The 27,259-nt window shown below is 42.1% G+C and overlaps 1 protein-coding gene across 5 annotated transcripts in view; it reads right to left on the bottom strand.

The window, feature by feature from the left end:
* Positions 1-27,259, bottom strand: part of LOC126180278 (protein retinal degeneration B) — a 589,076-nt gene that overhangs the window by 215,920 nt on the left and 345,897 nt on the right. For all 5 annotated transcript variants that reach the window (XM_049924680.1, XM_049924684.1, XM_049924682.1 and 2 more), the window contains 4 exons: positions 6,274-6,477; positions 6,020-6,159; positions 5,813-5,930; positions 4,112-4,508 (listed from right to left, as the gene is read on the bottom strand). In XM_049924680.1, coding sequence (XP_049780637.1) covers positions 4,112-4,508; positions 5,813-5,930; positions 6,020-6,159; positions 6,274-6,477 — 859 coding nt within the window. The remainder of the gene's footprint in view (positions 1-4,111; positions 4,509-5,812; positions 5,931-6,019; positions 6,160-6,273; positions 6,478-27,259) is intronic.

Here is a 27,259-nt window from a genome sequence, read left to right as displayed (position 1 = left end):
TGGTCAAACTCAAATAGATCACATGCCTTCCCCATTCTACACATGAACAGCATACTCACGGATGCATCATGCATGTATCTGACTAGCAGTCATTCCTCATCAGGTGACACTGCTATCAACTGGATGGGTTTATATCAATAGTAGGTTGGTGGTCATATTGTTCTGATTGATCAGTGTACGTGAATGATCTTCCACTTAACATTCATCAAGGAGCATTGGTATTTTTCACTGACGATACAAGTATTATAAAAAAATCTCATTAGAGGAAAAGCAATAGAAAAGATTGTTAATGAGGTTTTTCAAAGAACATTAAATGGCTCTATGAAAAGTATTTATGTAGAACATGAACAGGCGTTAGTAAACTAGATAGAAGGTTAAAAAGTTTTGTACGTACACTCTGATGAAAACTTAAACTGGAAGAAGAATATAACAGAGCTGCTGGAACAATTATGTTCAGCTGCTTTTGCTCTTCATATAATCGCTAGTCTTGGAAACAAATAAATCAACTCCTGACATATTTTGTGTATTTCCCATCAATAATACATTGTGGAATAATTTTCTGGGGTAACTCATCACATAGGAGGATGTATTCACTGGACAAAAGCGAGCAGTAAGAATAATGTGGTGTTCACCAAGTTGTCATGTAGATTCCTCTCCAAGGAGTTCATTTTAACTGCACCATCACAAAATATATATTTACTAATGAAATTTGCCATAAATAATCTGTCACAATACTATAATACTAGAGGAAAAAATTACCTTTATCACCCATTACTGAAACTGTCAGTGGCTTGGAAAGAAGTTCTATATGCAGCAACAAAAAATTTTAGATCATTTGGCCAGAAACATAAATTGCCCGACATGTAGCAAAGCAAATTTTTAAATCTAACCTAAAATCATTTCTCCTGGACAACTATTCCCATTCTGTGGAAGAATTGTTATTTGAAAACTGGTAAAATATATATATATATATATATATTTTACCAGTTTTCTTTCCCTCTTTCCTGATGAGGCAACCGTTGGTTGCGAAAGGTAGAATTTTTTGTGTGTATGTTTGTGTTTGTTTGTGTGTCTATCGACCTGCCAGCGCTTTTGTTTGGTAAGTGGCTCAAGGACTGCTGTGGTGAGTGTCCCGGAAGGTGTACACGATCAAAGGCAGAGCCACGTGTGAAAGCACCCACGTGATTTACCAACTGACCTGCCTACACTGTGAAGCGTTCTATGTGGGAATGACCAGCAACAAACTGTCCATTCGCATGAATGGACACAGGCAGACAGTGTTTGTTGGTAATGAGGATCACCCTGTGGCTAAACATGCCTTGGTGCACGGCCAGCACATCTTGGCACAGTGTTACACCGTCCGGGTTATCTGGATACTTCCCACTAACACCAACCTGTCAGAACTCCGGAGATGGGAACTTGCCCTTCAGCGTATCCTCTCTTCTCGCTATCCGCCAGGCCTCAATCTCCGCTAATTTCTAACTTCAATCTGCCGCCGCTCATACCTCACCTGTCTTTCAACAGCATCTTTGCCTCTGTACTTCCGTCCCGACTGACATCTCTGCCCAAACTCTTTGCCTTTACAAATGTCTGCTTGTGTCTGTGTATATGCGGATGGATATGTGTGTGTGTGCGCGCGCGAGTGTATACCTGTCCTTTTTTCCCCCTAAGGTAAGTCTTTCCGCTCCCGGGATTGGAATGACTCCTTACCCTCTCCCTTAAAACCCAAATCCTTTTGTCTTTCCCTCTCCTTCCCTCTTTCCTGACGAGGCAACCGTTGGTTGCGAAAGCTAGAATTTTTTGTGTGTATGTTTGTGTGTCTATCGACCTGCCAGCGCTTTTGTTTGGTAAGTCTCATCATCTTTCTTTTTAAATATATTTTACCCACGTGGAATGTTTCCCTCTATTTTATATATATATATATATATATATATATATATATATATATATATATAGTTATAATAGTCTGTCGACTTGTGTGTCTGTCGACCTGCCAGCACTTTCATTTGGTAAGTCACATCATCTTTGTTTTTATATATATATATATATATATATATATATATATATATATATATATAGAGAGAGAGAGAGAGAGAGAGAGAGAGAGAGAGAGAGAGAGAAGAAAATACTTGGTTTATAAGTGTAATTGCATGAATATAATTAAAAAATAATAAATTAATTGACGTTAACACTAATCACATATACATATTCTGTAAACCGAGTCACTCCAAACCATTTAGATTAATGGATCATTCAAATTATCTCTGGAACATGGTGATAAAACTCCAAGTACCGCTGAACACACATTTGAAACTAGATAGAACTGTAACTAGATTTTGGAACAGTTAGCTTCTTTCAGAGGGTGGATACCTTTCACTTTGCATTCTGGGTGACGTGCTCCTCTTTACTACCCTTTCCTCAACTACCCCTCTTTCCTCTCTGGCAAAGAGAATGTGGACTGTAACCAAAGCGTGGCAGATAATACATCAGAGACACCTGAAATGTTTCTCAGATTTGATATCTCAATGTAAGCCAGTCCTCACTACGTGAAAGAGTGTTACAAAATGTTGATTGCTGGTAATTCAATTTTATTGGTCTCAACCTTTGCCTGTAACACCATACATCACATGTGCTAATGTTTTTTGGTTTGTCATATTAAGAGAGATACACCTAAAATTTATTCATTGTATATAAACTGTTTGCTACAAATTATAAAGACTATAAAAATATGACAGATACATTTATAATTTTAAACTTTTAATACTCATCAGAGATGCCGTGTAACTAAGAATAATGACATAAAAAGAGAGTAGTAACCTTAGTTTTCTAAATTTTTTAAACTTATTGCTGTGAGTATGTGAAAGCTACAGAGGCCAAGTTTGCAAGCTGAAATTGATTTAGTACACTACGCATTTGAGAAATATCTTCATTGCTTGGTATTGCTGACTTGAGTAATGACATTCTTAAGGTACAACCATCCCACCATACCTCTAAATGGCAACAGAAAATTTTATTTAATCATTATTCTGGCAAAAGCCTATGAAATTATATTCTAGTTGCAAATCTTTTGAACTACACTGGTGGAGTAACTACATCCAGAGAAGGCTGAGGTGAAAATGGTGGTGTATTGCTGTAGTGACCGATTCTGAATAAATAAATTTGCCTGTAATAACGAGGCTGTAGGACTGCAATGGCCATGAGAACCAGAATATCTTCTTCTATGCCTACTTTTTCATGGGTTGCTTGGAGGGGTTTTTCTTGGGATCCATAAGCCTTCATCCCCTGGTTTGTTTTAGATACACTGATGACATCTTTGCCTTATGGACTCACAGTTCTTCCTTCCCCTTCAGTTTTATTACCAGAAGTGCCACTGGCTCTGAAAGCTTGTGCAGTTCCTTAACTTTTAAGTGTTTTAGAGCAGCTTACCTATAAGCTGCATTTCTTAAGGAAATTCTGCGTGTAAACCTTATTTATGCTCTTATTTTATTTTTTTACGTTATCTGCTAATAAAAGATTGTAAAGAATTATTATGCAATTTTTCACAAAGCATCATAATAATATAATACAGTTACAGTTCAATTTCATTTACTTCACTGACGTAAAACAAGTAGAGTAAATGGGCATGAAATCAATGAAGACAGTATGGCATTTAGCATACCATGACTAAAGAAAATTTGACCCAGACTGGGATTTGAACCCACACCACCTTTTTTTTGTGAGCAGTCATCTTAAGCACACCTCCACACCCAGGTCAAACTTTCACATTCACTGTAAAACCAACATAAATGAAATTTGGAGTCAGGAGTGGAAATGTGCTCAGATAGGCTAATAGTTAAAATGACTGCTCACAAAAAGCAGGAAATTTGGTTCTTAATCTTTGTCTGGACAAAATTTTTACCCTCTCCTTGTGACTAGTATCACAAATTAAGAAGTGTGTGTATTGGGAGGGGGGGGGGGGGCAGCTGTTGCAAATTTCCTCCAACAATCTTAAGAAGTATAAAAAGATAAACCAGAAGCCATATCATGTCCTTTGCACACATGCAGCAATCACATAATATTCCCTCAGTTTTCTCTCAAATTAACTGAAGAAGGGAAGAATAAATGAACATACCTTAAATTTAAGTCAGTGGGTGAACTGTCAGAGCTTGGTTCCCCATCTGAACCTTTGGAACTCAGGGATGGCATTGCTTCAGATTTCTTGACAACTGGAGGGCTAGGCATATCTTGCTCAGGTTTTTCGATGCTTCCTAGTGTTGCTTGGATTGTCTTAGCTACAGACGAATCCTGAGGCGTAGACACACCACTTCCACCACCATTCGAATTTGTATACTGTCCATCACCTTCATCCCCCGAGTCTTGAGATTCATTTTCTGCTGCACCCATTTTCCTCTTGAGGGCTTCCTGAGTCTGTCGCTCAATTTGCCGGATGTCATCCATGGTCAGGCCGTGCCATTCATCCTGCCAAGCCCATGCCTGTCTATGAGCTCGCAACATGGTCTTCCGCAGTGCTTTAGGAATGTAACATACATAGCAAGCTAATAACATAGAATATATTCTGTACAACAGTTTTGAAGGTTAACTACAACTCTGTTGTTAATAAATATAATTTGTATAGCATTTAAGGTAGACAATAAATATCTGTGTAACCATACTGATAGTAGAAGCAGCTTAACAAGTAAATATCAAAGGGTCTAGTTAATGAAAAAATTTCTACTGCTTCAAGCACTTTCTATTAATAATTAATTAGCATGATGCATTTCAGCAGAATGCTTGAACTTCATGAGCATTCGAGTTACATGTACATTACATTAATCTGATCAGTGATTAGGTTTATTTGCCGTGTGTGCCAGTGAGGGTTGTGCTGAAATGCAATCAGTTTTGTTGGAAATTTAATTGTCCAGCACACACAGCACACTGATGAACACTTCACAGCTTAACACTTTCACATACAGATGTTAAACCGGAATTCAGCTGATGATGCCAGCACATTGCCAAATTAGTCAGAGCTCCAGTACAGATCTTGACAGAAGAGGTTCAGATCAAAACTAAGAAAAAGTGTTACTTCCAAGACAGAATTTCCTTAGTGAACAATGTGAGACATAGTATAGATGCAGCCTGATAAGTTTGTTCTCATTTCCGTTGTAGATGTCATTCATGTGTTTTGTTTATAATTTTTTGTTTAGTTCTTATGGGTATGAGCTTAACATACGCCCCTGAAAGTCTGTATTACTTTTAACATCCTGATAGTTTTTCTGTTTTTATTTTTCTACCATTTTCATGTTGTCAGTTACATCGTATTTCATTTCTGCTACTATCTCTGTAATATTAATGTCACTGGTCTGATGGCACAGATCAAGGTAACACCTAACCTTGGACTTTCTGTGTAGATGACCTGCTGTTGCATGAACTCATTTAATTTTTATCACTTCTGTTCCTTTTTTTATCTCTTAAAGAAGAAACTTCATGTCTGCATTATGACAAAGTTTGATTGGCTCTATTACTCTTCAAATTGTCTCTGAACTTTTTTTTAAAAAAAAAAAAAGAAAAAAAAATAAAGAATGATCTCTGTAAGAATATCACTGCTCTGTTCAAAATGACAACAGTGCCTATCCCACTATTCTTTTAAGTGTCACAGCAATAACAAAATGAAAACAACGTCATGTGTTTTTCACTCAATAGGAACCACAGTACATGAGCGGGCACATTACGTTTGTATTTAAGCACACTCTCATAACACCTAAATCACTTTAGTGACAGGCAAATATTTCATTAAATATTTCTAAGTACTGCTGGGTGCTGCAATCGTACTTACCAACATCATGTATAAACTTTTCCAGCTTTGTCTGCATACCCCAGTAGCGGAATTCAACCCTACAGAGTTTATAGGCGCACATGAGGGACTTTCCATTTGGTAAAGGCATTTGCTTTCCCTAGACAACAAATTTTTACTATGATTTCCTTCACTAAATTAGCATAAATATATTCTACACAAAACTTGGAGATTAAATTCATAAATTACCCGACACTCATTCCAGTAATCTTCGAGCCACGTCTCTGTGAGAGGACCCCTGCCAGTTTTTTGAGAAACATACATTTTTGGGTCCTCATCCCGGACATAGTCAGCTCCATATAGCTGATCCTTGACAACATCAATCAAGTCTGAAACATTTCATGCATGATAACCTTTTCCAAAGTGATACAGTTATTTGAGAGAATACAATATTTTCTGATATATATTATCTCTTACAAAGCACTAGACTGGAGCTAACTCACCAACGATCCTGTTCCGCAGGTCGCTTCCTGATAGTTTGAACACATTTTCCTGGTGGCCATTATCAGGAAAATAGTAGGTTTCTATTTCCAGAAAAAACTTTTCAACAAAGGGACATGTATATCGGGTTTTAGTATAAGGATAAGCATTCCATGCTTCTTCTTCCACCGTGAGTGCAGACTTTGGCAGTAAACTTTTGAACCAGCCTGAAGAACCAAATAAAAAAGCAGCAAGATAATTCAAAATTAGTAAATAATTAGGCTGAATTAGCCTCTACATACATGTTAAATGTATATTATAAAATTCAAAGTCATACTGAAAGTATAAATGGATAAAACACTGAAGTACCAAATAAAATGGTATGGGATTGCATATTCAAATACAGATATATGTACACAGGCAGAATACAGCGCTGTGGTTGGTAACTCCTATATAAGACAACAAGTGTCTGGCGCAGTTGTTAAAATTTGTTACCGCAGTTGTTAAGATTGGTTACTGCTGCTACAATGGCAGATCATCAAGATTTGAGTGAGTTTGAACGTGGTGTTATTAATATCAGGAATCCGGTAAAGCATCAAATCTCCAACATTGCTGCAGCCTGAAAAATATCCTGCGAGAATGGTACCAATGATGACTAAAGAGATCATTCAACTTGATAGAAGGCAACCCTTCCACAAATTGCTGCAAATTTCAATGCTGGGTCATCAGCAAGTGTCAACGTGTGAACCATTCAATGAAACGTCAACAATCAAGGGCTTTTGAAGCCATAGGTCCTCTCATGTACCCTTGATGACTGCACGACACAAAGCTTTATACCTTGCCTTGGCCCGTCAACACCGAAATTGGACTACTGATGACTGGAAACATGTTGCCTGGTCAGACAAGTCTCATTTCAAATTGTATCAAGCAGAAGGACTTGTATGGGTATGGAGACAACCTTGTGAATCCATGGACCATGGACCCTGCATGTCAGAAGGGGACTGTTCAAGTTGGTGGAGGCTCTGTAGCAGTGTGCGGTGTGTGCAGCTGGAGTGATATGGGACTGATGATATGTCTAGATGCAACTCTGACAGGTGACACATACGTAAGTATTCTGTCTGATCAGCTGCATCCGTTCGTGTCCATTGTGCATTCCAACAGACTTGGGCAATTCCAGCAGGACAATGCAACATTCCACATGTCTTGGATTGCTACAGAGTGGATTCAGGAACACGCTTCTGAGTTTAAGCACTTCTGTTGGCCTCCAAAACTCCAGACATTAACATTATTAAGCATATCTGGGATGCCTTGCAAAATGCTGTCCAGAAGAAATATTCACTGTGTCATAGTCTCACAGAATCATGGACAGCCCTGCAGAATTCACGGTGTCAATTCCCTCCAGCACTACTTCAGACACTAGTCGCATCCATGCCACGTCGTCATGCAACACTTCTGCTTGCTTGCCGGGACCCTACATGACATTAGGCAGGTGTACCAGTTTCTTTGGCTCTTCAGTGTAGTTACTGAAGTGTAACATTGGCACAGATCCCATTTTTCTTAACTCAGGACTCAATACCTGTCAGTGGAGGAAATTACGTAAAGTGCTCGTAACAACAATGCTTCTTTACTAAGTTGAATGTGAAAAGGCAATGTCAACATTGTCAAAGGCTAGCTTATCTAACATTCTTCAATGTATAGAAGTTAATGATGAGTCTAACATATCTATGACACACTATTACTATAGTCTGAATTGTGAAGGTAAAAACAAGTAAAAGAGCAATGGAGAGTCAGAAGTACATCAGACATCCAGCAGTGTCATGACAAGAGGTCTTTTCCTCAGTCTGAGAATATGCTACTTCATCATCCATGATATAAAAAAAATTATGCATCTACATGACAAAAACTGGTTCTGTCGTAATCCAGAAAAAGTGAGAGCCACAATAGATTTCCGATATTCGTGACATGGGGGGAACCTCTTTGGGGTGCTCTCCTATTTCACGCATTTCACAAAGAATTTCAGTTGCAAGATACTAGCAGTACAAGAACTGTTGCAGGGAGACAACATATTTTATTTGATCAAGGAGCAGGAAAGATCCTTCCATATCCTTAAGAAAGCACTAATATCTTCAACGGTCTTGGCTCTTTTTGACTAGAATGCTGAGACATAGCTATATCCAGATGCTATTGGTTATGGACAGCGCAGCTGTAGTGCTTGAGAGACATGAAATAATGATATCTTAAAATACTCTTAAAATCCAAGAAGAATGACACAACTGATTGAGAGTGGCTAGTAGATGTTTGGGCAATTAGTAGGTTCCAACCCTAATTTATATGGGAGATGATTCACTGTTGTGACTTGTCCTCATTTTTGCTGGCTAACAATTTTGAAGGATCTATCAGGACAACTAGCAAGACAGGCTTGAGGAAAACAAAAATAGGCACATACACAAGGTTTCCAACAGCCTTTTGTAGAATAGATTGGAGGACTATTACAGAGCTGATGGTTTCTCAGTCATTGTTGCACTAACTATGCAGCTGAACAAAGGGAAGGTCCAAGATTAGTAAAGCTCACAGAGGTCTTCAAGAATGAAAAAAAAACTGTCAAAGGAGAATTTAAATTAATAGTCAGACCATTGTATAAAACGAACTTTCAACTCAATGGAACAAAAATGCTTGCTCATCATTCTAGGGACAACAGCTAGCCAAACTGAAGTATTTTCATGATGATACTACATCAGGTCATCTGGGATTTGTGAAGACACATCAGGTCATCTGGGATTTGTGAAGACCTTTTATACTCAAAGTAGTTATCATTGGCTAGGTCTACTTATCTTTCACACATTACACATGCCACAGCAGGGAAAGCCAATGATGGAGCAGGTACTTTCGTTACTCATAGTGTACCTAGCATCAATTAAGCCTGCAATTACTCTGTTTCCCCACTACAGCAGTATCTCACTAAGATAAATTAGGATATGTTACATGGATAGTAATGTGTACAGACTACATCACCTGTTACACTGTCAGTGATGGTGTTCTCATTGCCACAGCTCCAGAAAAAGAGCCTACTAGGGTGCAGTCTGCTCCAGGTACCAAGTCCAGGGGTTAACAGAACTTGCTAGTTGCAATCCCTAGTCCCTCTCCACCCCAACCTCCACCCCCAGCGATTTCATTGCTGGCACTCATGGGAGTGGGTTGGGCAACAAGAGAGATTTTTAATTGAGCCTGGCCCTTTCACAAGCATACGCACATTTCACCACCAAAATACCACCTATTTAGCCAAGACCACTAACACTTGTTGGGTGGTGGCATACGACTCTCAGATTAGCCAGTTCAAATCTTGGTGATGACTGAAAGTTTCACTGCCAGTACTTGCCTGGGGAGGGGAGGGGAGGTAGTAGTGTACAGTTCATGATCACTAGTGTTTGCAATAATGTCGCAGATGAAATTCCCCCTCTCCTCAGCTGCCCCTTTGGTGCTCTTCGAGAGGGATAGGCTATGTGCCAGCACCTTGAATTACCCATCTCCCTTCACTCATCATCATGTAACACAAAACGTAACACCACACCACACTACACACACAACCATTACACTCACCTAGAGTCTACAAATACACACAAGCCACAATTCTCAAATATCTGCAAGGAAAGTTGCCTGTTTACATGAATGAAGAAAATCCTTTCCGAGAACGGAGTTTACCTCTTGGGAGTCTCACAGGCAACAATACAGTGTAATTTAAAGTTGTTTTTACCACTAAAATTGCGTTTAAACAAAACAATTTTCTAATATAGCACTTGAGACGGCGATGCCAATGATCGTAGTTTGACACATATTTTTTTGTATGGGGGACGGGGCATTGTTAACATACAGCTTGTCAGCCACTTAACTGTTTTCGTCTGTGGTAAGCAGAGATTTGAGATTGTAAAATAAAGAAACCCGATCCTTTAATGGCGGAGGTACTGTGGGGGGGGGGGGGGGGGGGGGGGGACTGAGGCTGTGAGTGGAGGAGATATCACGTTTAGCGTTTCCCAGATTCAAAGAAGCGTTTTTCCACTAAATTTTTAGCTGAATACACTCCTGGAAATGGAAAAAAGAACACATTGACACCGGTGTGTCAGACCCACCATACTTGCTCCGGACACTGCGAGAGGGCTGTACAAGCAATGATCACACGCACGGCACAGCGGACACACCAGGAACCGCGGTGTTGGCCGTCGAATGGCGCTAGCTGCACAGCATTTGTGCACCGCCGCCGTCAGTGTCAGCCAGTTTGCCGTGGCATACGGAGCTCCATCGCAGTCTTTAACACTGGTAGCATGCCGCGACAGCGTGGACGTGAACCGTATGTGCAGCTGACGGACTTTGAGCGAGGGCGTATAGTGGGCATGCGGGAGGCCGGGTGGACGTACCGCCGAATTGCACAACACGTGGGGCGTGAGGTCTCCACAGTACATCGATGTTGTCGCCAGTGGTCGGCGGAAGGTGCACGTGCCCGTCGACCTGGGACCGGACCGCAGCGAAGCACCGATGCACGCCAAGACTGTAGGATCCTACGCAGTGCCGTAGGGGACCGCACCGCCACTTCCCAGCAAATTAGGGACACTGTTGCTCCTGGGGTATCGGCGAGGACCATTCGCAACCGTCTCCATGAAGCTGGGCTACGGTCCCGCACACCGTTAGGCCGTCTTCCGCTCACGCCCCAACATCGTGCAGCCCGCCTCCAGTGGTGTCGCGACAGGCGTGAATGGAGCGACGAATGGAGAAGTGTCGTCTTCAGCGATGAGAGTCGCTTCTGCCTTGGTGCCAATGATGGTCGTATGCGTGTTTGGCGCCGTGCAGGTGAGCGCCACAATCAGGACTGCATACGACCGAGGCACACAGGGCCAACACCCGGCATCATGGTGTGGGGAGCGATCTCCTACACTGGTCGTACACCACTGGTGATCGTCGAGGGGACACTGAATAGTGCACGGTACATCCAAACCGTCATCGAACCCATCGTTCTACCATTCCTAGACCGGCAAGGGAACTTGCTGTTCCAACAGGACAATGCACGTCCGCATGTATCCCGTGCCACCCAACGTGCTCTAGAAGGTGTAATTCAACTACCCTGGCCAGCAAGATCTCCGGATCTGTCCCCCATTGAGCATGTTTGGGACTGGATGAAGCGTCGTCTCACGCGGTCTGCACGTCCAGCACGAACGCTGGTCCAACTGAGGCGCCAGGTGGAAATGACATGGCAAGCCGTTCCACAGGACTACATCCAGCATCTCTACGATCGTCTCCATGGGAGAATAGCAGCCTGCATTGCTGCGAAAGGTGGATATACACTGTACTAGTGCCGACATTGTGCATACTCTGTTGCCTGTGTCTATGTGCCTGTGGTTCTGTCAGTGTGATCATGTGATGTATCTGACCCCAGGAATGTGTCAATAAAGTTTCCCCTTCCTGGGACAATGAATTCACGGTGTTCTTATTTCAACTTCCAGGAGTGTATATACCGATCTCAGTATATTAGCATCCGAAATAATTTTTCGTTAATTTTGTAATATTTATTACTTTTACGTTGTTTGTTACATTGAAGAAGCAGCATTTAAAGGAAAAAAAGAAAAACAAATACATTTCTATTTTTAAAAAGCAGACCGTGCTGGTACCGTATATGTTATGCTAAGCACTACTGAGAGCAACAGATGCAGCGATACATTTACCATTCTGTCCCACATCACATTTCTTGCACTGGATTTGCGCTGATGGCTTACAGTTAATCCCAACGCATTGGCTTCTTTTCTGAGTTCCTGAATTTTCACGAGCACGTGCTTCGTCCTAAACAACATGAGCTCAATTGTTACAATAAGTGCAGGATTCATTCAGGCTCAACGCCGGCATCATATACCTTCTCAATTACAGCAGCACAATTTCTATTTACACGAGAGATTGTATTTCCATTTTTGCAGCGGAATATCCAGGTATTGTGAACGTGACACCCAACAATCAAATGAAAAGACCCGAGTAAAAAATGGTGGAGGGGGGAGAGCGGTCGGGTAACAGTCCGATGCGCTGTATTTTTAAGTTGGCTAACCTCGTCAGCTAACTGACGCTACCAGCCAGTCATCCGCTCCGTCCCATGGGCGTTCATGCCCGTTGGCAAAAACGGGGAGGATTGGAGGCGGACACCTCTGGCTCCATGCACCAGAAAAACTGAAAGTTAATTTTTACCGAAGAAAGGCTAAATGAGGTACGCGCTAAAACTGAAAGCATGCCAAATTACTCTGGAGAAGAAGAACCAGAACTATCCTTATGATGACTTTATTAGTGTCTATGGTCAACTGGTGCTAAAGCTCCTGCTAAATGAAGATTAAACGTCAAGAGATGTAAGGCAAATTTGGAATTAATAGCAATGAAACATTCAGAGCGATCCAAAGCCAGAAATCGAAATCTGTTTATTCAGGTGTTCATAGAGCGCACAGAAGAAAATTACTGCTTAGCTTCTTGATATTCACACCTTGCCGAAGCGCAGAGTTGAAAAAGGCAAATCAATGCACAAAAGTCTGAAACTGTATCAAGTTCACTACTAAAAATTATGCTGGTAGAAGAAAACAAACAAGGACTCCGAGAAAAAGAAGAAAGGACAACGGAAGAAATAAAGAGCTCAAGGGAAAATCTGTGAAAAGAAAGCTTGAAACTGAGGACAAGAACAGCTCAAAATCGATCAAACCAAGGCGATGCGCCAACTGCGACGTTAAGAAAGAAAATAAGGGGAACAATAAGAAACCTTTTGCGCCGGTTAACGTGACAGCTTTGAAGATTGTTGGGTGCAGTAGTGTGTCACAACGATGGGCTAGGCGTGCTCTGCTTGTGCAGCCTCAGTACCTGGTATCTGTGATCAATGTTAGGCCCCTAATTACACAGTCTTAAGAGTCATGCTGTGCAGCCTTATCTGACAACGCGGCTAAGACTGCGTAAATGTCACCTTTTAAAACTTTTAATAATTTGTCGCTAGATTTTAAGTTTCATAAATTTTATAGTCAGACTATTCGATAAAGTACAAATCAAGATTTTAATTTGTTTTTGAATAAAAAAGTTTTACAGCAATAAATATGTTGAGTGTACATTCTCACTTAATTCTGCCCCGTTTCATGTTATAGATATTTATACTACGTGTGTGTGTGTGTGTGTGTGTGTGTGTGTGTGTGTGTGTGTGTGTCATTGATTCACACTCCTATTTATTTACTTACTTGATTCATTCGATCTATTATACCCATACCCTTGTAGTCTGTTAGGATGGAGAGTTCGTTATCTTTGATGTCTTTCTTTGGCCGCTTAGAATATTTTTAACATTAGTTACTGGGTTCACGCCTGTAGTATTAGATGCTGTAGAAACAATGAAGTTGTCATGCCGTGTACTCAGAAAAATGACATTTTTGTTTTGTATGGCAAAATGGACAGTACCTCTTTCATCTTTCTCGATTTCAGTCTTCTTTCGAAGGAGGTAATTTTGGGGGATATGATTTTCTGTCCCACTCTCGGTGCCCCCAAAACCTTGCTCTTAAGGAAAAATTAACAAAATTCAGTCCTGTAAGCAAGTTGACAAAATAGAAGTAAAAAATTATTTACGTGCTCTCAGTATAACTCAGCGTTATTTTTACGATATGCCGAAAATGTAGCATGTGTCCCTGCGATACAAATCATGTTGCATAAATTTCAACAGGGTCTAACTGAGACCGAGCAGTGGGTTGCACACTGTACTCGCATTCTAGAGGACGACGGCTCAAACCCGCGTCCGGCCATCTTGATTTAGGTTTCCGTTATTTCCCTAAATCGCTTCAGGTAAATGCCGGGATGGTTCCTTTGGAAGGGAATGGTCGAGGTGGCCGAGCAGTTCTACGCTTTACAGTCTGGAACCGCGCGACCGCTACGGTCGCAGGTTCGAATCCTGCCTCGGGCATGGATGTGTGTGATGTCCTTAGGTTAGGTTTAAGTAGTTTTAAGTTCTAGGGGACTGATGACCTCAGACGTTAAGTCCCATAGTGCTCAGAGCCATTTGAACCGTTTTTTGAAGGGAATGGTCGACTTCCTTGCCCATCCTTCCCTAATCCGACAGGGCCGATGACCTCGTTGTTTGCCCCACCCCCCTTATAATCGATCAACCAACCAACCTACCTAATTGAGATTTTTTTAACAAGTTTGTTTGTGTGGCCACTCTCCGCAACAAGCATATAAATACACTCCTGGAAATTGAAATAAGAACACCGTGAATTCATTGTCCCAGGAAGGGGAAACTTTATTGACACATTCCTGGGGTCAGATACATCACATGATCACACTGACAGAACCACAGGCACATAGACACAGGCAACAGAGCATGCACAATGTCGGCACTAGTACAGTGTATATCCACCTTTCGCAGCAATGCAGGCTGCTATTCGCCCATGGAGACGATCGTAGAGATGCTGGATGTAGTCCTGTGGAACGGCTTGCCATGCCATTTCCACCTGGCGCCTCAGTTGGACCAGCGTTCGTGCTGGACGTGCAGACCGCGTGAGACGACGCTTCATCCAGTCCCAAACACGCTCAATGGGGGACAGATCCGGAGATCTTGCTGGCCAGGGTGGTTGACTTACACCTTCTAGAACACGTTGGGTGGCACGGGATACATGCGGATGTGCATTGTCCTGTTGGAACAGCAAGTTCCCTTGCCGGTCTAGGAATGGTAGAACGATGGGTTCGATGACGGTTTGGATGTACCGTGCACTATTCAGTGTCCCCTCGACGATCACCAGTGGTGTACGGCCAGTGTAGGAGATCGCTCTCCACACCATGATGCCGGGTGTTGGCCCTGTGTGCCTCGGTCGTATGCAGTCCTGATTGTGGCACTCACCTGCACGGCGCCAAACACGCATACGACCATCATTGGCACCAAGGCAGAAGCGACTCTCATCGCTGAAGACGACACGTCTCCATTCGTCCCTCCATTCACGCCTGTCGCGACACCACTGGAGGCGGGCTGCACGATGTTGGGGCGTGAGCGGAAGACGGCCTAACGGTGTGCGGGACCGTAGCCCAGCTTCATGGAGACGGTTGCGAATGGTCCTCGCCGATACCCCAGGAGCAACAGTGTCCCTAATTTGCTGGGAAGTGGCGGTGCGGTCCCCTACGGCACTGCGTAGGATCCTACGGTCTTGGCGTGCATCCGTGCGTCCCTGCGGTCCGGTCCCAGGTCGACGGGCACGTGCACCTTCTGCCGACCACTGGCGACAACTTCGATGTACTGTGGAGACCTCACGCCCCACGTGTTGAGCAATTCGGCGGTACGTCCACCCGGCCTCCCGCATGCCCACTATACGCCCTCGCTCAAAGTCCGTCAACTGCACATACGTTTCACGTCCACGCTGTCGCGGCATGCTACCAGTGTTAAAGACTGCGATGGAGCTCCGTATGCCACGGCAAACTGGCTGACACTGACGGCGGCGGTGCACAAATGCTGCGCAGCTAGCGCCATTCGACGGCCAACACCGCGGTTCCTGGTGTGTCCGCTGTGCCGTGCGTGTGATCATGGCTTGTACAGCCCTCTCGCAGTGTCCGGAGCAAGTATGGTGGGTCTGACACACCGGTGTCAATGTGTTCTTTTTTCCATTTCCAGGAGTGTACTTGTTTTGTAAATACAACTGCCTTTTCCTGTTGCTACTTACTTCATCCCGTACGCGTTTCGCCTTCTCCTGTTCTAAGGTATAATCAGTTGGATTTATAACGATACAGTTTTGTTAGTTTTAGATTATTAAACAGTTCACTTGACGATTTTTTGTAAAAAAAAGTAATTACTTACGATTTGCTGATCTGCGTTTCCTCACATCTGGTCTGGAGGTCGCACTACCACTGCCATATAATCACATCTTTGTGTTCTCGTCTTCCACACACTGTTCACCAAGTTTGTAACTTTTTTTTTAGTGGACCATTGTCCTTTTGTAACTCGATACAACTATTTCGTCGTACACGACAGGTTGTTGTGAAAAACCTCAAGACCACGAGGCGTAAAATATCATGCTCAATCACCTGTAAAATATCTTCCACCATGTTAACGACTTTCTTCCCAGTTTGCCAAAAATGATCTAGAAATTCTGCTTTATTCCACTATTTTGTTATCTATGTGAATTTAACGAATGATTTCACTGAATTGTTCAAAGTGCTGCGTGCCGTCAAATATGATACAAAATTGCTTCGAATTTTTTTTTATATCATTGCACCACAAATGCTATATATGGCAGCGGAATGAAAGATTTTGTTATGCTAAAAACATAGTGACGTTTAGTAGTATTTCTTCACTTCACTTCCTTTCCTTACATCTGTTCCATGTGTTGTCTGGGTAACATTACCTATTTTTATATTGGTAATAAGACTTTTTCTGAAGATTTTTCTTCTTTCAAAACAAGTTTGGTATTTTTCTGAGGTTTCATGTGTAAACTTTCCGACTACGTTTCCATCAAGCGTGAAAACTAGTAGCAGATTTATATATATTGTTCAAACTTGCTTCTGTGCTAAAGAGCCTGCAGCAAGAACAGTACAAACGTTGGTTTTTTAGTTGAGTACGTCGTTTCGGTTTTAAGAATTTTCTCACCGTTTGACTGACTGATAAAGAACCAATCAGACGTCAGATGTCGGTTTACAACCTTCGATTATTATTTTATAGTTTTTTTTTTTTTCTCAGACGTTACGTCTGGTTAAAAATGGAAAGTGACGCGGACCTTTATCAAGCGTGACTTCCTTTTAACTGTACGGTATATGTTACATTGCATTTAGGAACTTTCGGGTAATTGAACATGTATCAATAATTACAGATTTCTGTAGTTGTATATATATAAGTTTGGATGTAGCTGTATTGCGTTGATGTACTGGTGGATATTGTGTGGTATGACTCCTGTAGTTCATACTATAATCGGTATAATCTCAACTTTATCCTGATGCCACATGTCCTTGACTTCCACTGCCAGTTGGATGTATTTTTCAATTTTTTCTCCTGTTTTCTTCTGTATATTTGTTGTATTGGTGGTATTATTATTATTGACTTTTTTTCTCAGACTTAAGTCTGGTTAAAAATGGAACGTGACGCGGACCTCGGTCAAGCGTGACTTCCTTGTAACTGTATGGTATATGTTATATTGCATTTAGGAACTTTCGGGTAATTGAACAAGTATCAATAATTACAGATTTTTGTAATTGTATATATATGTTTGGATGTAGCTGTATTGCATTGATGTACTGGTGAATATTGTGAGGTATGACTCCTGTAGTTGATAGTATAATTGGGATAATGTCGACTTTATCCTGATGCCACATGTCCTTGACTTCCTCAGCCAGTTGGATGTATTTTTCAATTTTTTCCCCTGTTTTCTTCTGTATATTTGTTGTGTTGGGTATGGATATTTCAATTAGTTGTGTTAATTTCTTCTTTTTATTGGTGAGTATGATGTCAGGTTTGTTATGTGGTGTTGTTTTATCTGTTATAATCGTTCTGTTGCAGTATAATTTGTATTCATCATTCTCCAGTACATTTTGTGGTGTGTACTTGTATGTGGGAACGTGTTGTTTTATTAGTTTATGTTTTATGGCAAGTTGTTGATGTATTATTTTTGCTACATTGTCATGTCTTCTGGGGTATTCTGTATTTGCTAGTATTGTACATCCGCTTGTGATGTGATCTACTGTTTCTATTTGTTGTTTGCAAAGTCTGCATTTATCTGTTGTGGTATTGGGATCTTTAATAATATGCTTGCTGTAATATCTGGTGTTTATTGTTTGATCCTGTATTGCGATCATGAATCCTTCCGTCTCACTGTATATATTGCCTTTTCTTAGCCATGTGTTGGATGCGTCTTGATCGATGTGTGGCTGTGTCAGATGATACGGGTGCTTGCCGTGTAGTGTTTTCTTTTTCCAATTTACTTTCTTTGTATCTGTTGATATTATGTGATCTAAAGGGTTGTAGAAGTGGTTATGAAATTGCAATGGTGTAGCTGATGTATTTATATGAGTGATTGCTTTGTGTATTTTGCTAGTTTCTGCTCGTTCTAGAAAGAATTTTCTTAAATTGTCTACCTGTCCATAATGTAGGTTTTTTATATCAATAAATCCCCTTCCACCTTCCTTTCTGCTTAATGTGAATCTTTCTGTTGCTGAATGTATGTGATGTATTCTATATTTGTGGCATTGTGATCGTGTAAGTGTATTGAGTGCTTCTAGGTCTGTGTCACTCCATTTCACTACTCCAAATGAGTAGGTCAATACTGGTATAGCATAAGTATTTATAGCTTTTGTCTTGTTTCTTGCTGTCAATTCTGTTTTCAGTATTTTTGTTAGTCTTTGTCTATATTTTTCTTTTAGTTCTTCTTTAATATTTGTATTATCTATTCCTATTTTTTGTCTGTATCCTAGGTATTTATAGGCATCTGTTTTTTCCATCGCTTCTATGCAGTCGCTGTGGTTCTCCAATATGTAATCTTCTTGTTTAGTGTGTTTGCCCTTGACTACGCTATTTTTCTTACATTTGTCTGTTCCAAAAGCCATATTTATATCATTGCTGAATACTTCTGTTGTCTTTAGTAATTGGTTGAGTTGTTGATTTGTTGCTGCCAGTAGTTTTAGATCATCCATGTATAGCAAATGTGTGATTTTGTGTGGATATGTTCCAGTAATATTGTATCCATAATTTGTATTATTTAGCATGTTGGATAGTGGGTTCAGAGCAAGACAGAACCAGAAAGGACTTAATGAGTCTCCTTGGTATATTCCACGCTTAATCTGTATTGGCTGTGATGTGATGCTATCTGAATTTGTTTGGATATTAAGTGTGGTTTTCCAGTTTTTCATTACTGTGTTTAGAAAGTGTATCAATTTAGGATCTACTTTGTATATTTCCAAAATCTGTAGTAACCATGAGTGGGGTACACTATCAAAGGCTTTTTGGTAATCAATGTATGCGTAGTGTAGGGACCTTTGTTTAGTTTTAGCTTGATATGTCACCTCTGTATCAATTATCAGTTGCTCTTTACATCCTCGTGCTCCTTTGCAGCAGCCTTTTTGTTCTTCATTTATAATTTTGTTCTGTGTTGTATGTGTCATTAATTTCTGTGTGATGACTGAAGTTAATATTTTGTATATTGTTGGTAGGCATGTTATGGGGCGATATTTAGCTGGGTTTGCTGTGTCTGCTTGATCTTTAGGTTTCAGATAGGTTATTCCATGTGCAAGTGTATCAGGGAATGTGTATGGGTCTGCAATGTAACTGTTAAATAACTTAGTTAGATGTGAATGTGTTGAGGTGAACTTCTTTAGCCAGTAATTTGCTATTTTATCATTTCCAGGGGCTTTCCAATTGTGTGTAGAATTAATTGCTCGGGTGACTTCATGTTGCAAAATTATCACTTCAGGCATTTGTGGTATCATCTTGTATGTGTCTGTTTCTGCTTGTATCCACCGTGCATGCCTGTTATGTTGTACCGGGTTTGACCATATGCTGCTCCAGAAGTGTTCCATGTCTGTTATGTTTGGTGGATTGTCTATTTTAATGTGTGTGTTATCCATTGTTTGGTAAAATCTCTTTTGGTTTGTGTTGAATGTTTGGTTTTGTTTCCTTCTATTTTCACTTTTTTTGTATCTTCTAAGTCGTTTGGCCAATGCTTGCAATTTCTGCTTTTTTTCATCTAATTGCTCTATTGCTTCTTGTTGTGAGATTTTACCTAACCTTTTTCGTTTTTTGTCTGATATTTCATTTCTTATAAATTGTGTTAGCTGTCCGATGTCTTTTCTCAGTTTTTCTATTCTGATCTGTAACCTGTGTTGCCATGCTGGTTTTGTGCGTTTCTTCTGTGTGTTGGTTTGTTCTGATCTCTGCCTAGTGTGTATATTTAGTGTAGTGAGTGCTCCTATATAAACCAGTAGTTGTAACTCTTCCATAGTTGTGTTTTCATTTATTTTGTTGTGTATGATTGTGTTGATAGTTTTTATTGTTGTTTCGACTTGTGGGTTATTTGGCGGTCTATGCAAGAATGGTCTAATGTCTGTATTTGTGTCTTTGTATTCTATATATGTCAGCTGAAATTTCTATATCTAACACGTGTGTCTCTTCGTGTTCTATTTGTGCTTGTTCTGGTGGCTGTCTTAAGATTTCGTTTTCCTCTGATTGTTTAATTGATGCGTGTTGGTCTTTGTTTGTTTGCTCTGGGATGTTTGAGTCCATTACTGTGTTTTCTTCTTCTTCTGATTGCACATTATTTTGTTCCAGTATTTGTTGTACTTGTTGTTTGATGTTTTCTAATTCTGACTGGGGTATCCTGTTATTTTTGATTATTACACGGATCTGATCAGCTAGTCGTTGTTCTGTTAAAAATTTTAATTCCGGGTATCTGGTAATAAATGTTGTGTATACTTGTGATCTGTATCCAGTTGTGTTGGTTCCTAGGTTTGTTGCTTGGTAATAACAGAACATGAGGTGTCGATTTACTTCATCTGACCATCTCATCCTCTGTCTTTGTTTTCCTTCTAGGGTGGTTGCAGGAAGCATATCCTGCAAAACACCTCTATTCGGATTTAAATCATTTTCCATGTGGCTAGCAGTGTCGTTACCATTGTGGGCGGGCATAGGGTTCAAGCGTCGTCCCCGACCATGACGGCGCTTGTCCGAGGCTTCTTTAGTTCTGTCCTGAACCAAGTAATCACACTAAAAGGGGGGTTAGCCCTATTAGTGGTTTGTTCTTTTCGTCGCCTTTTACGACTGGCAGAACATACCGGAGGCCTATTCTTTTCCCGGGCCTCCACGGGGGTTATTATTATTATTATTATTATTATTATTATTATTATTATTATTACTGTAGCATTTTCTAGTAACAAAAAATAACCCACCTTTGTTTTGAAATGCTTCACTTATTTTAATTAAGTCAACCCTTAGTTTCTTTACAACAGGGAAAGGTCACTGAGAGATGTCAGAAAACAAAATGTTACTGCAACTTTTAATGGTTTCTCCTATTATCGAATGCGAAAAAATAGGTGCCACTATTCACAGTGACAGTTCAAACACCAGAATTGGAGGGTAATATCAAAACAAGTATCAAATTCACTTTCTTCACTCTTGCCATCTTCAAGCTCAGAGAACCATCTCACAGATTCACCATCATTATCGTGATAAAGTAACTCCACAAGAAGTTTCACGCATTTTGCATCGAGGAAAAGAAATCTCTTATCGTTTTCCTTCGTACCAAGAGAAGAAAAAAAAGTTAATCAAAAATATTCTTAAGTAATTCCATTTACTTATGTACAAATGAATAGAGGGCGTCCCACAAAGGGGTTTACACTGTTTAGACTTTAATAACTCTCAACGGATGGACATACGTGTGTTACGGTTGCAACTGGTGTTGGATTCGCAGGCACTCACAATCGTCTCTCTCATATTGTCCAGCGAACGTGGCTTTGTAGCCTAGGCCTTGTTCTTCATAGTTTCCCCACAGAAAGAAGTGTAATGTCTTCAATAACGAAATTTTCACTCTGCAGCGAAGTGTGCGCTTGTATGAGACTTCCTGGCAGATTAAAACCGTGTGCCAGACCGTAATTCGAACTCTAGGCCTTTGCCCTTTCGCGGGCAAGTGCTCTAAAATCTGAGATACCCAAGCCCGACTCACGAGCCGTCCTCACAGCCTTAATTCCGCCAGTACCTCGTCTACTACTTTCCAAACTTCGCAGAAGCTCTCCCGTAGAGCATTTTCTCGCGAAAGGCAAAAGTCTCGAGTTCGAATCTCGGTCCGGCACAAAGCTTTAATCTGCCAGGAAGTTTAAAGTCCAATGGCGTTAGATTGGGAGATATTGGTGGAAATTCACATTTCCTCGTCGGCCTATCTACCTCTCTGCAAATGTTTTATCCAGGAATTGTTGCATGTCACATGACAAGTGCACTGTCTAGTTGAGAAGAAGGAAAAAATCCTCATTCCGTACAGTTGGTGAACAGCTGGTACAATTCGTTCCGGCGACATGTTAAGGTGCTTTACACCTGTCACTGTTCGTTCAAAAAAGACTGGCCCTACAAGCTCTCTGACTGGCTTAAGGATGCAGGGTACTTATAAATGGAACAATCGAAATTTCTTATGACTTTATTAAATTCTAGAGTCTTTCCTGATTACATTGATATATACATTATAGGTTTTCGAAAAACTATTAAATTCTAGAGTCTTTCCTGATTACATTGATATATACATTATAGGTTTTCGAAAAACTACCTACATGTACAAAATCTTAAAGTTGCGTTATGTATGCCGCCAAACTTCTTTATTTCTGTTACAGAAACCAGTATTATTTCGAAAGGAACTGTGAACTTTATGTTTCCAGCGATTATACGTATGATAAATTGTACATGTTGATAAGAGTGCGGGTTTCTAATGTCTGTAAATGATTATCTTTGCTAGTATTACTTTTGTTTCGCTGAAGCAGTTTTTTCACGTGCTATTGAATGTATGTTACCCAAGTGCTACATATGTATGTGGAAGTGCATATCCTTTAGGGTGCAATAAATACGAACAATGCTACGCATCAAGAAATTAAATAAAAGGAAATTCCGTGGTAACCAGTTCACAACAAAGCAAGCCTCACTGTTGAAAGTAATCTATGTATCTGTTCTTCTGGGAAGAAACTCCCACATGGCACGCCTTCTGGTGATTAAAATTTTTTGTGTTAACAATGACGTTGTTTGTAGTGGATTTGTTGTTGTTGATGTGAGCATCTTATCTTCTTTGATAAAGGAAGTGGCGAAATGTAAATAATGTGATGGTGTAGGCTGGCTGAAAATAACTGAACAACAAAGCAGCAGGAAGGGTTTAGTGTCAAAACTAGTTGTTCTGTGTGGATCCTGCAATAAATCTACCTCGAAAATGACTTCGAACATTGTGCATAATTCATATGATGTGAATTTGAAGTCAGTGTATGCAATGCGTGCAATAGGAAAAGGAAAAAGGGCTTGTGGTTTGATGGACCTCCCTCCTCCCCATGGACCTCCCTCCCCCCCTCAGTAGGTTCAGCAAGTACATAAAAATACTTTTAGGTGCCTTGACGGTTGTGTCTAAACCATCTATGAAACGTGCAGTAGAAGAAACTGTAAATATCAGTGGAACCAGGGACATTGCTGTTGCACTTATGAGACATGGCAACATCGATGACATCGTTCCTTCAATGGTGGTGTAAGTGGTACTACTCTGGAGAATGGGAGAGTTGTTGATGTTGAGTGCTTATCTAAGTACTGCAACACCTGCCATGGTAACATTGAAGGACATATTGAACATCTGTGTTCTAAGAATTATGATGGTTACAGTGGAGGTATGGAGTGTGATGGAGCTCTAAAAATATTTCAGAGGCCGGTGCCTGTTTGTAAAGTTAGATATACGAAGTACCTAGGTGATGGGGACTCTAAAGCTTTCAATAAAATTAATGAATTCAATGTTTATGGTGATACGTTGGTAACAAAACTGGAGTGTTTTAGACATGCGCAAAAGAGGATGAGTGCTACATTGAAGAAGCTACGGACTGAAATGAAAGGAAAGTTGGTTCTTTATTCCGTCGCTGCTTCCTGCTTTCCTGATGTTCAGGTAACGAAGTTCACCACAACTTCTTCCTCTGAAATGGGCTCGATATGTCTTCTCATTCCTAGCTGCTAGAAGATCGGTAGTTGGTCGTCAACCCGACGACAGTGCGCTCGTCCACAACGTCGGCCACTGGCGTGAAATTAGCGATGAATGCATTGGTGAACACGCTGGCTTTTGCATCTGGCTCACTGAAGTATTCGTTGCCGGCTTGTAGCGGTGGTACGAGCTGTCGGCGCCGCAGGAGGTTCCTCTCGATTCTCCAGGCGCTGCCGTCGTCTCGGTTGAGAGTGGACAATAAGTTTGCTCCTCTGTGTTCCTATTTTCTTCGACTGCTATCTTTACCTCCCGTCGCATGCGGTTGACGCGGCGTTTGATGTCGCATTGGTGAGAGAATTGTCATTCAGGGAACAGTCTATTCTTCTCGGTGATATCTGCCAGGATGTGTGGCGGTAACTGCCGCGAAAAGTCTCGTGGTCGCCGCGGTCGTCTCGAGATGTTTGAGTTTGCTGCTTCTAGTATCACAAGATTGCGGTAAGCTAGGGCTGCGTCGCCCCCGACGACTTACGGGTTAGCCGCGCTTTCCAGACACACTAGGATTTCCGCTCGGAAACGATCGCAGTTCAAGTTTCTGTAACGTGAACGCTGATCTGGAAAGGAGGCGCCGATCACGTCCATCTCTTAGATCACTGGGACATGGTCGGATGATGGGACGTTCCGCGTTTCGGTGTACGTGAACTGTCCGATACCCTTCAGTAGTACGAAGTCGATCGGACGGAGAAGTGTGCGGGGTCAAACGGCCCCAGGCAGACTGCGCCGTTTAGGTTAACAACGCGGGAGAGCCGGCGCCCCTTGGAGTTGGTGAGATAGGAGTTCCATTCAGGGTTTTTCTCACTGAAATCCTCCGCAATGGAAAGTCGCCCTCGAGTGACAGCAGAGAATTCAAATCCTCGTGTATCAGTCTATCGGGGCTGCCGATATACCGACACGAAGAAATCTTCCCGGCGGTGGTGTTGACGGCCACACCCGTGGCCTTCAACATGTCGAACTCCGGCAGGTAGACTCGATGATGACGCAGCGATCGCTTGACGAAGGTGGCAGTGCCTGTCGTGGCAGTGCTCTGTCGTGTCGGTAGCGGCAATTGCTTGCTGCTCGCACGTTCACCTCGTTTGATGAATGTTTCCTGCACCAGAGAGATGTCAATATCCTTGTCATGTACGAATTGGCTAAATTCGCCCTGCTGGGGACACAGTCCGTTCACATTGAACGTGTATATGGTCAAACCATGGATTTGGGCATTATCCACGATGTCCCTGGATTTTGACGGCGTTGGCCTGGAGAGCCGCCGCTGCTGCTTCGACGAGTGCTGGAATTTGGCGCATAAGCTGGCTCAATGCCCGCAGGAACGTAGTGAGTTCGCTGGCGTCCGCTCTTTGCCGCTGTTATTTATCCCTCGCGGGTCCAGGTGTGATTGCGTGCGCCGAAGGCGCCCGTTGAGTCCGGTGGTGGGAGGAAGCGTCCGCTACGGTAAGTGGGGAGGGCGGGAGGGGCAACATCTCTTACTCTTTGGCGGCCGTCGCGGAATGAGTTTGTGTCCATTTGCACCGTTGCTCCTTGATAGAGCTTAGGATTGGTTCCCAGGCCTTACTGTGTTGCTAACCTGTCTCCCTGTTGACAACGTTTTCTGTTACCCAAATTTCTGCCCCTAGTAGCTGAGTAGTCAGTGCGACAGACGGTCAGTCCTAAGGGCCCAGGTTCGATTCCCAGCTGGGTCGGTGATTTTCTCCGCTCAGGGACTGGGTGTTGTGTTGTCCTAATCATTATCCTTTCATCCCCATCTACGCACAAGTCGCTGAAGTGGCGTCAAATCGAAAGACTTGCACCCGGCGAACGGTCTACCCGACGGGAGGCCCTAGTCACCCAAATTTCTATGGCCCCTTTTAAGATACTGCCCCAGTAGGTACTACTGATGCAAGTACTTTTGTCTGTCTCCCTGTTGACAACGTTTTCTGTTACCCAAATTTCTATGGCCCCTTTGAAGATACAGCCCCAGTAGTTATTTATGGAGGCAAGTACTTTTGTCTCGTCGTAATTCGCTGTGTGTCCAATGTTTACGCAATGTTCTGCTAGAGCAGATTGGCTTGGTTGGCCTAGGAGTGTGTAGCGTTGGTGTTCTTTGCATCGATCTTCCACCGTAAGAACTGTTTGGCCGATATTGCATTTGCCACAGCCGCACAATTTTTTTATACTCCCTTTTTCTTGAGGCCGCAATTGTCTTTCACTGTTCCTAGTAAGGCGCGCGTCTTAGCCGGTGGCCAGAAGACTGCGTCGATCTTGTATTGCCTCAGTAGTCTCCCTATTTAGGACGACACGTTGCCTGCAAAAGGTAGAAACGCCACGCCTTTTTCTCTTCTTCCGTTTGTTCATCTTGGTCGCTACTGCCCTTCTGTTGTCGGAAGGCCCTTTGGACTTGGCGACTGTCGTATCCATTCTTGCAGAACAAAGTCTCCAGGTGTTTGAGTTCTGTTGACAGGATCTGCTCGTCCGAGATCGTATGTGCTCTGTGTACCACGGTGTTAAGCACTCTGTTTAGCTGAGCCGTATGGTGGCAGCTGGAAGGATGTAGGTACAGGTCAGTGTGTGTGGCTTGCGGTACACACGGTGACCTAGTGAGCCATTTGACCTGCGCTGCACCAAGACATCAAGTAAGGGTACTTGTTCATCTTTCCCGATTTCCATAGTGAACTGTATGTTATTATGGATGGAATTTAGATGTTTTAGAAATGTTTGTAAATGATACTTTCCATGTGGCCAGATTACAAATGAGGCTTCAGTTCGGCGGTCTTCAGGGCTACTTCTTCGAAACTCTCCATGAGTAAGTTCGCTGCCACCGGAGAGAGAGAGTCCCCGTGGCCACTCCGTCGATCTACTCGTAGTACTGGACGTTGAAGACAAAAGTAGGTCGATGTTAACACATGTCTGAAAAGTTGTGCCAGTTCTGCCCCGGACTTCTCACTGATTAAGTTGATAGAATCTTCCAGGGGGACTCGTGTAAATAGCGACACGACTTCAAAGCTGGCCATAACGTCGGATTATTGTGAAGCTAGCTCCTTACGAGGCCAATGAAGTCCGTCGAATTCCGGATGTGGTGCACATATTCGCCCACGAAGAGTCGTAGTAGGTCCGCCAGGTGCTGTACCAGGGGGTACGTCGGTGCCCCTATGTTGCTAACTATCGATCGCATCCCATCTTCGTGCGTCTTTGGAAAGCCATATATCCTTAGTGCTACCGTCGAGTGTTGTCGAAGCCTCTTGATGTTCTTATCATCGAGCGCGCCATTTTTCAGCAAGTTGGAGGTGCTTTTTTGTATCTTCTTCGTTGGGTCTTTTAATTTTCCGAT

The sequence above is a fragment of the Schistocerca cancellata genome, chromosome 1 (assembly GCF_023864275.1).
Source record: "Schistocerca cancellata isolate TAMUIC-IGC-003103 chromosome 1, iqSchCanc2.1, whole genome shotgun sequence".
Lineage (NCBI taxonomy): Eukaryota > Metazoa > Arthropoda > Insecta > Orthoptera > Acrididae > Schistocerca > Schistocerca cancellata.
Note: the sequence above shows the minus strand (reverse complement) of the source record. Positions and strands in the feature narration are given on the sequence as shown.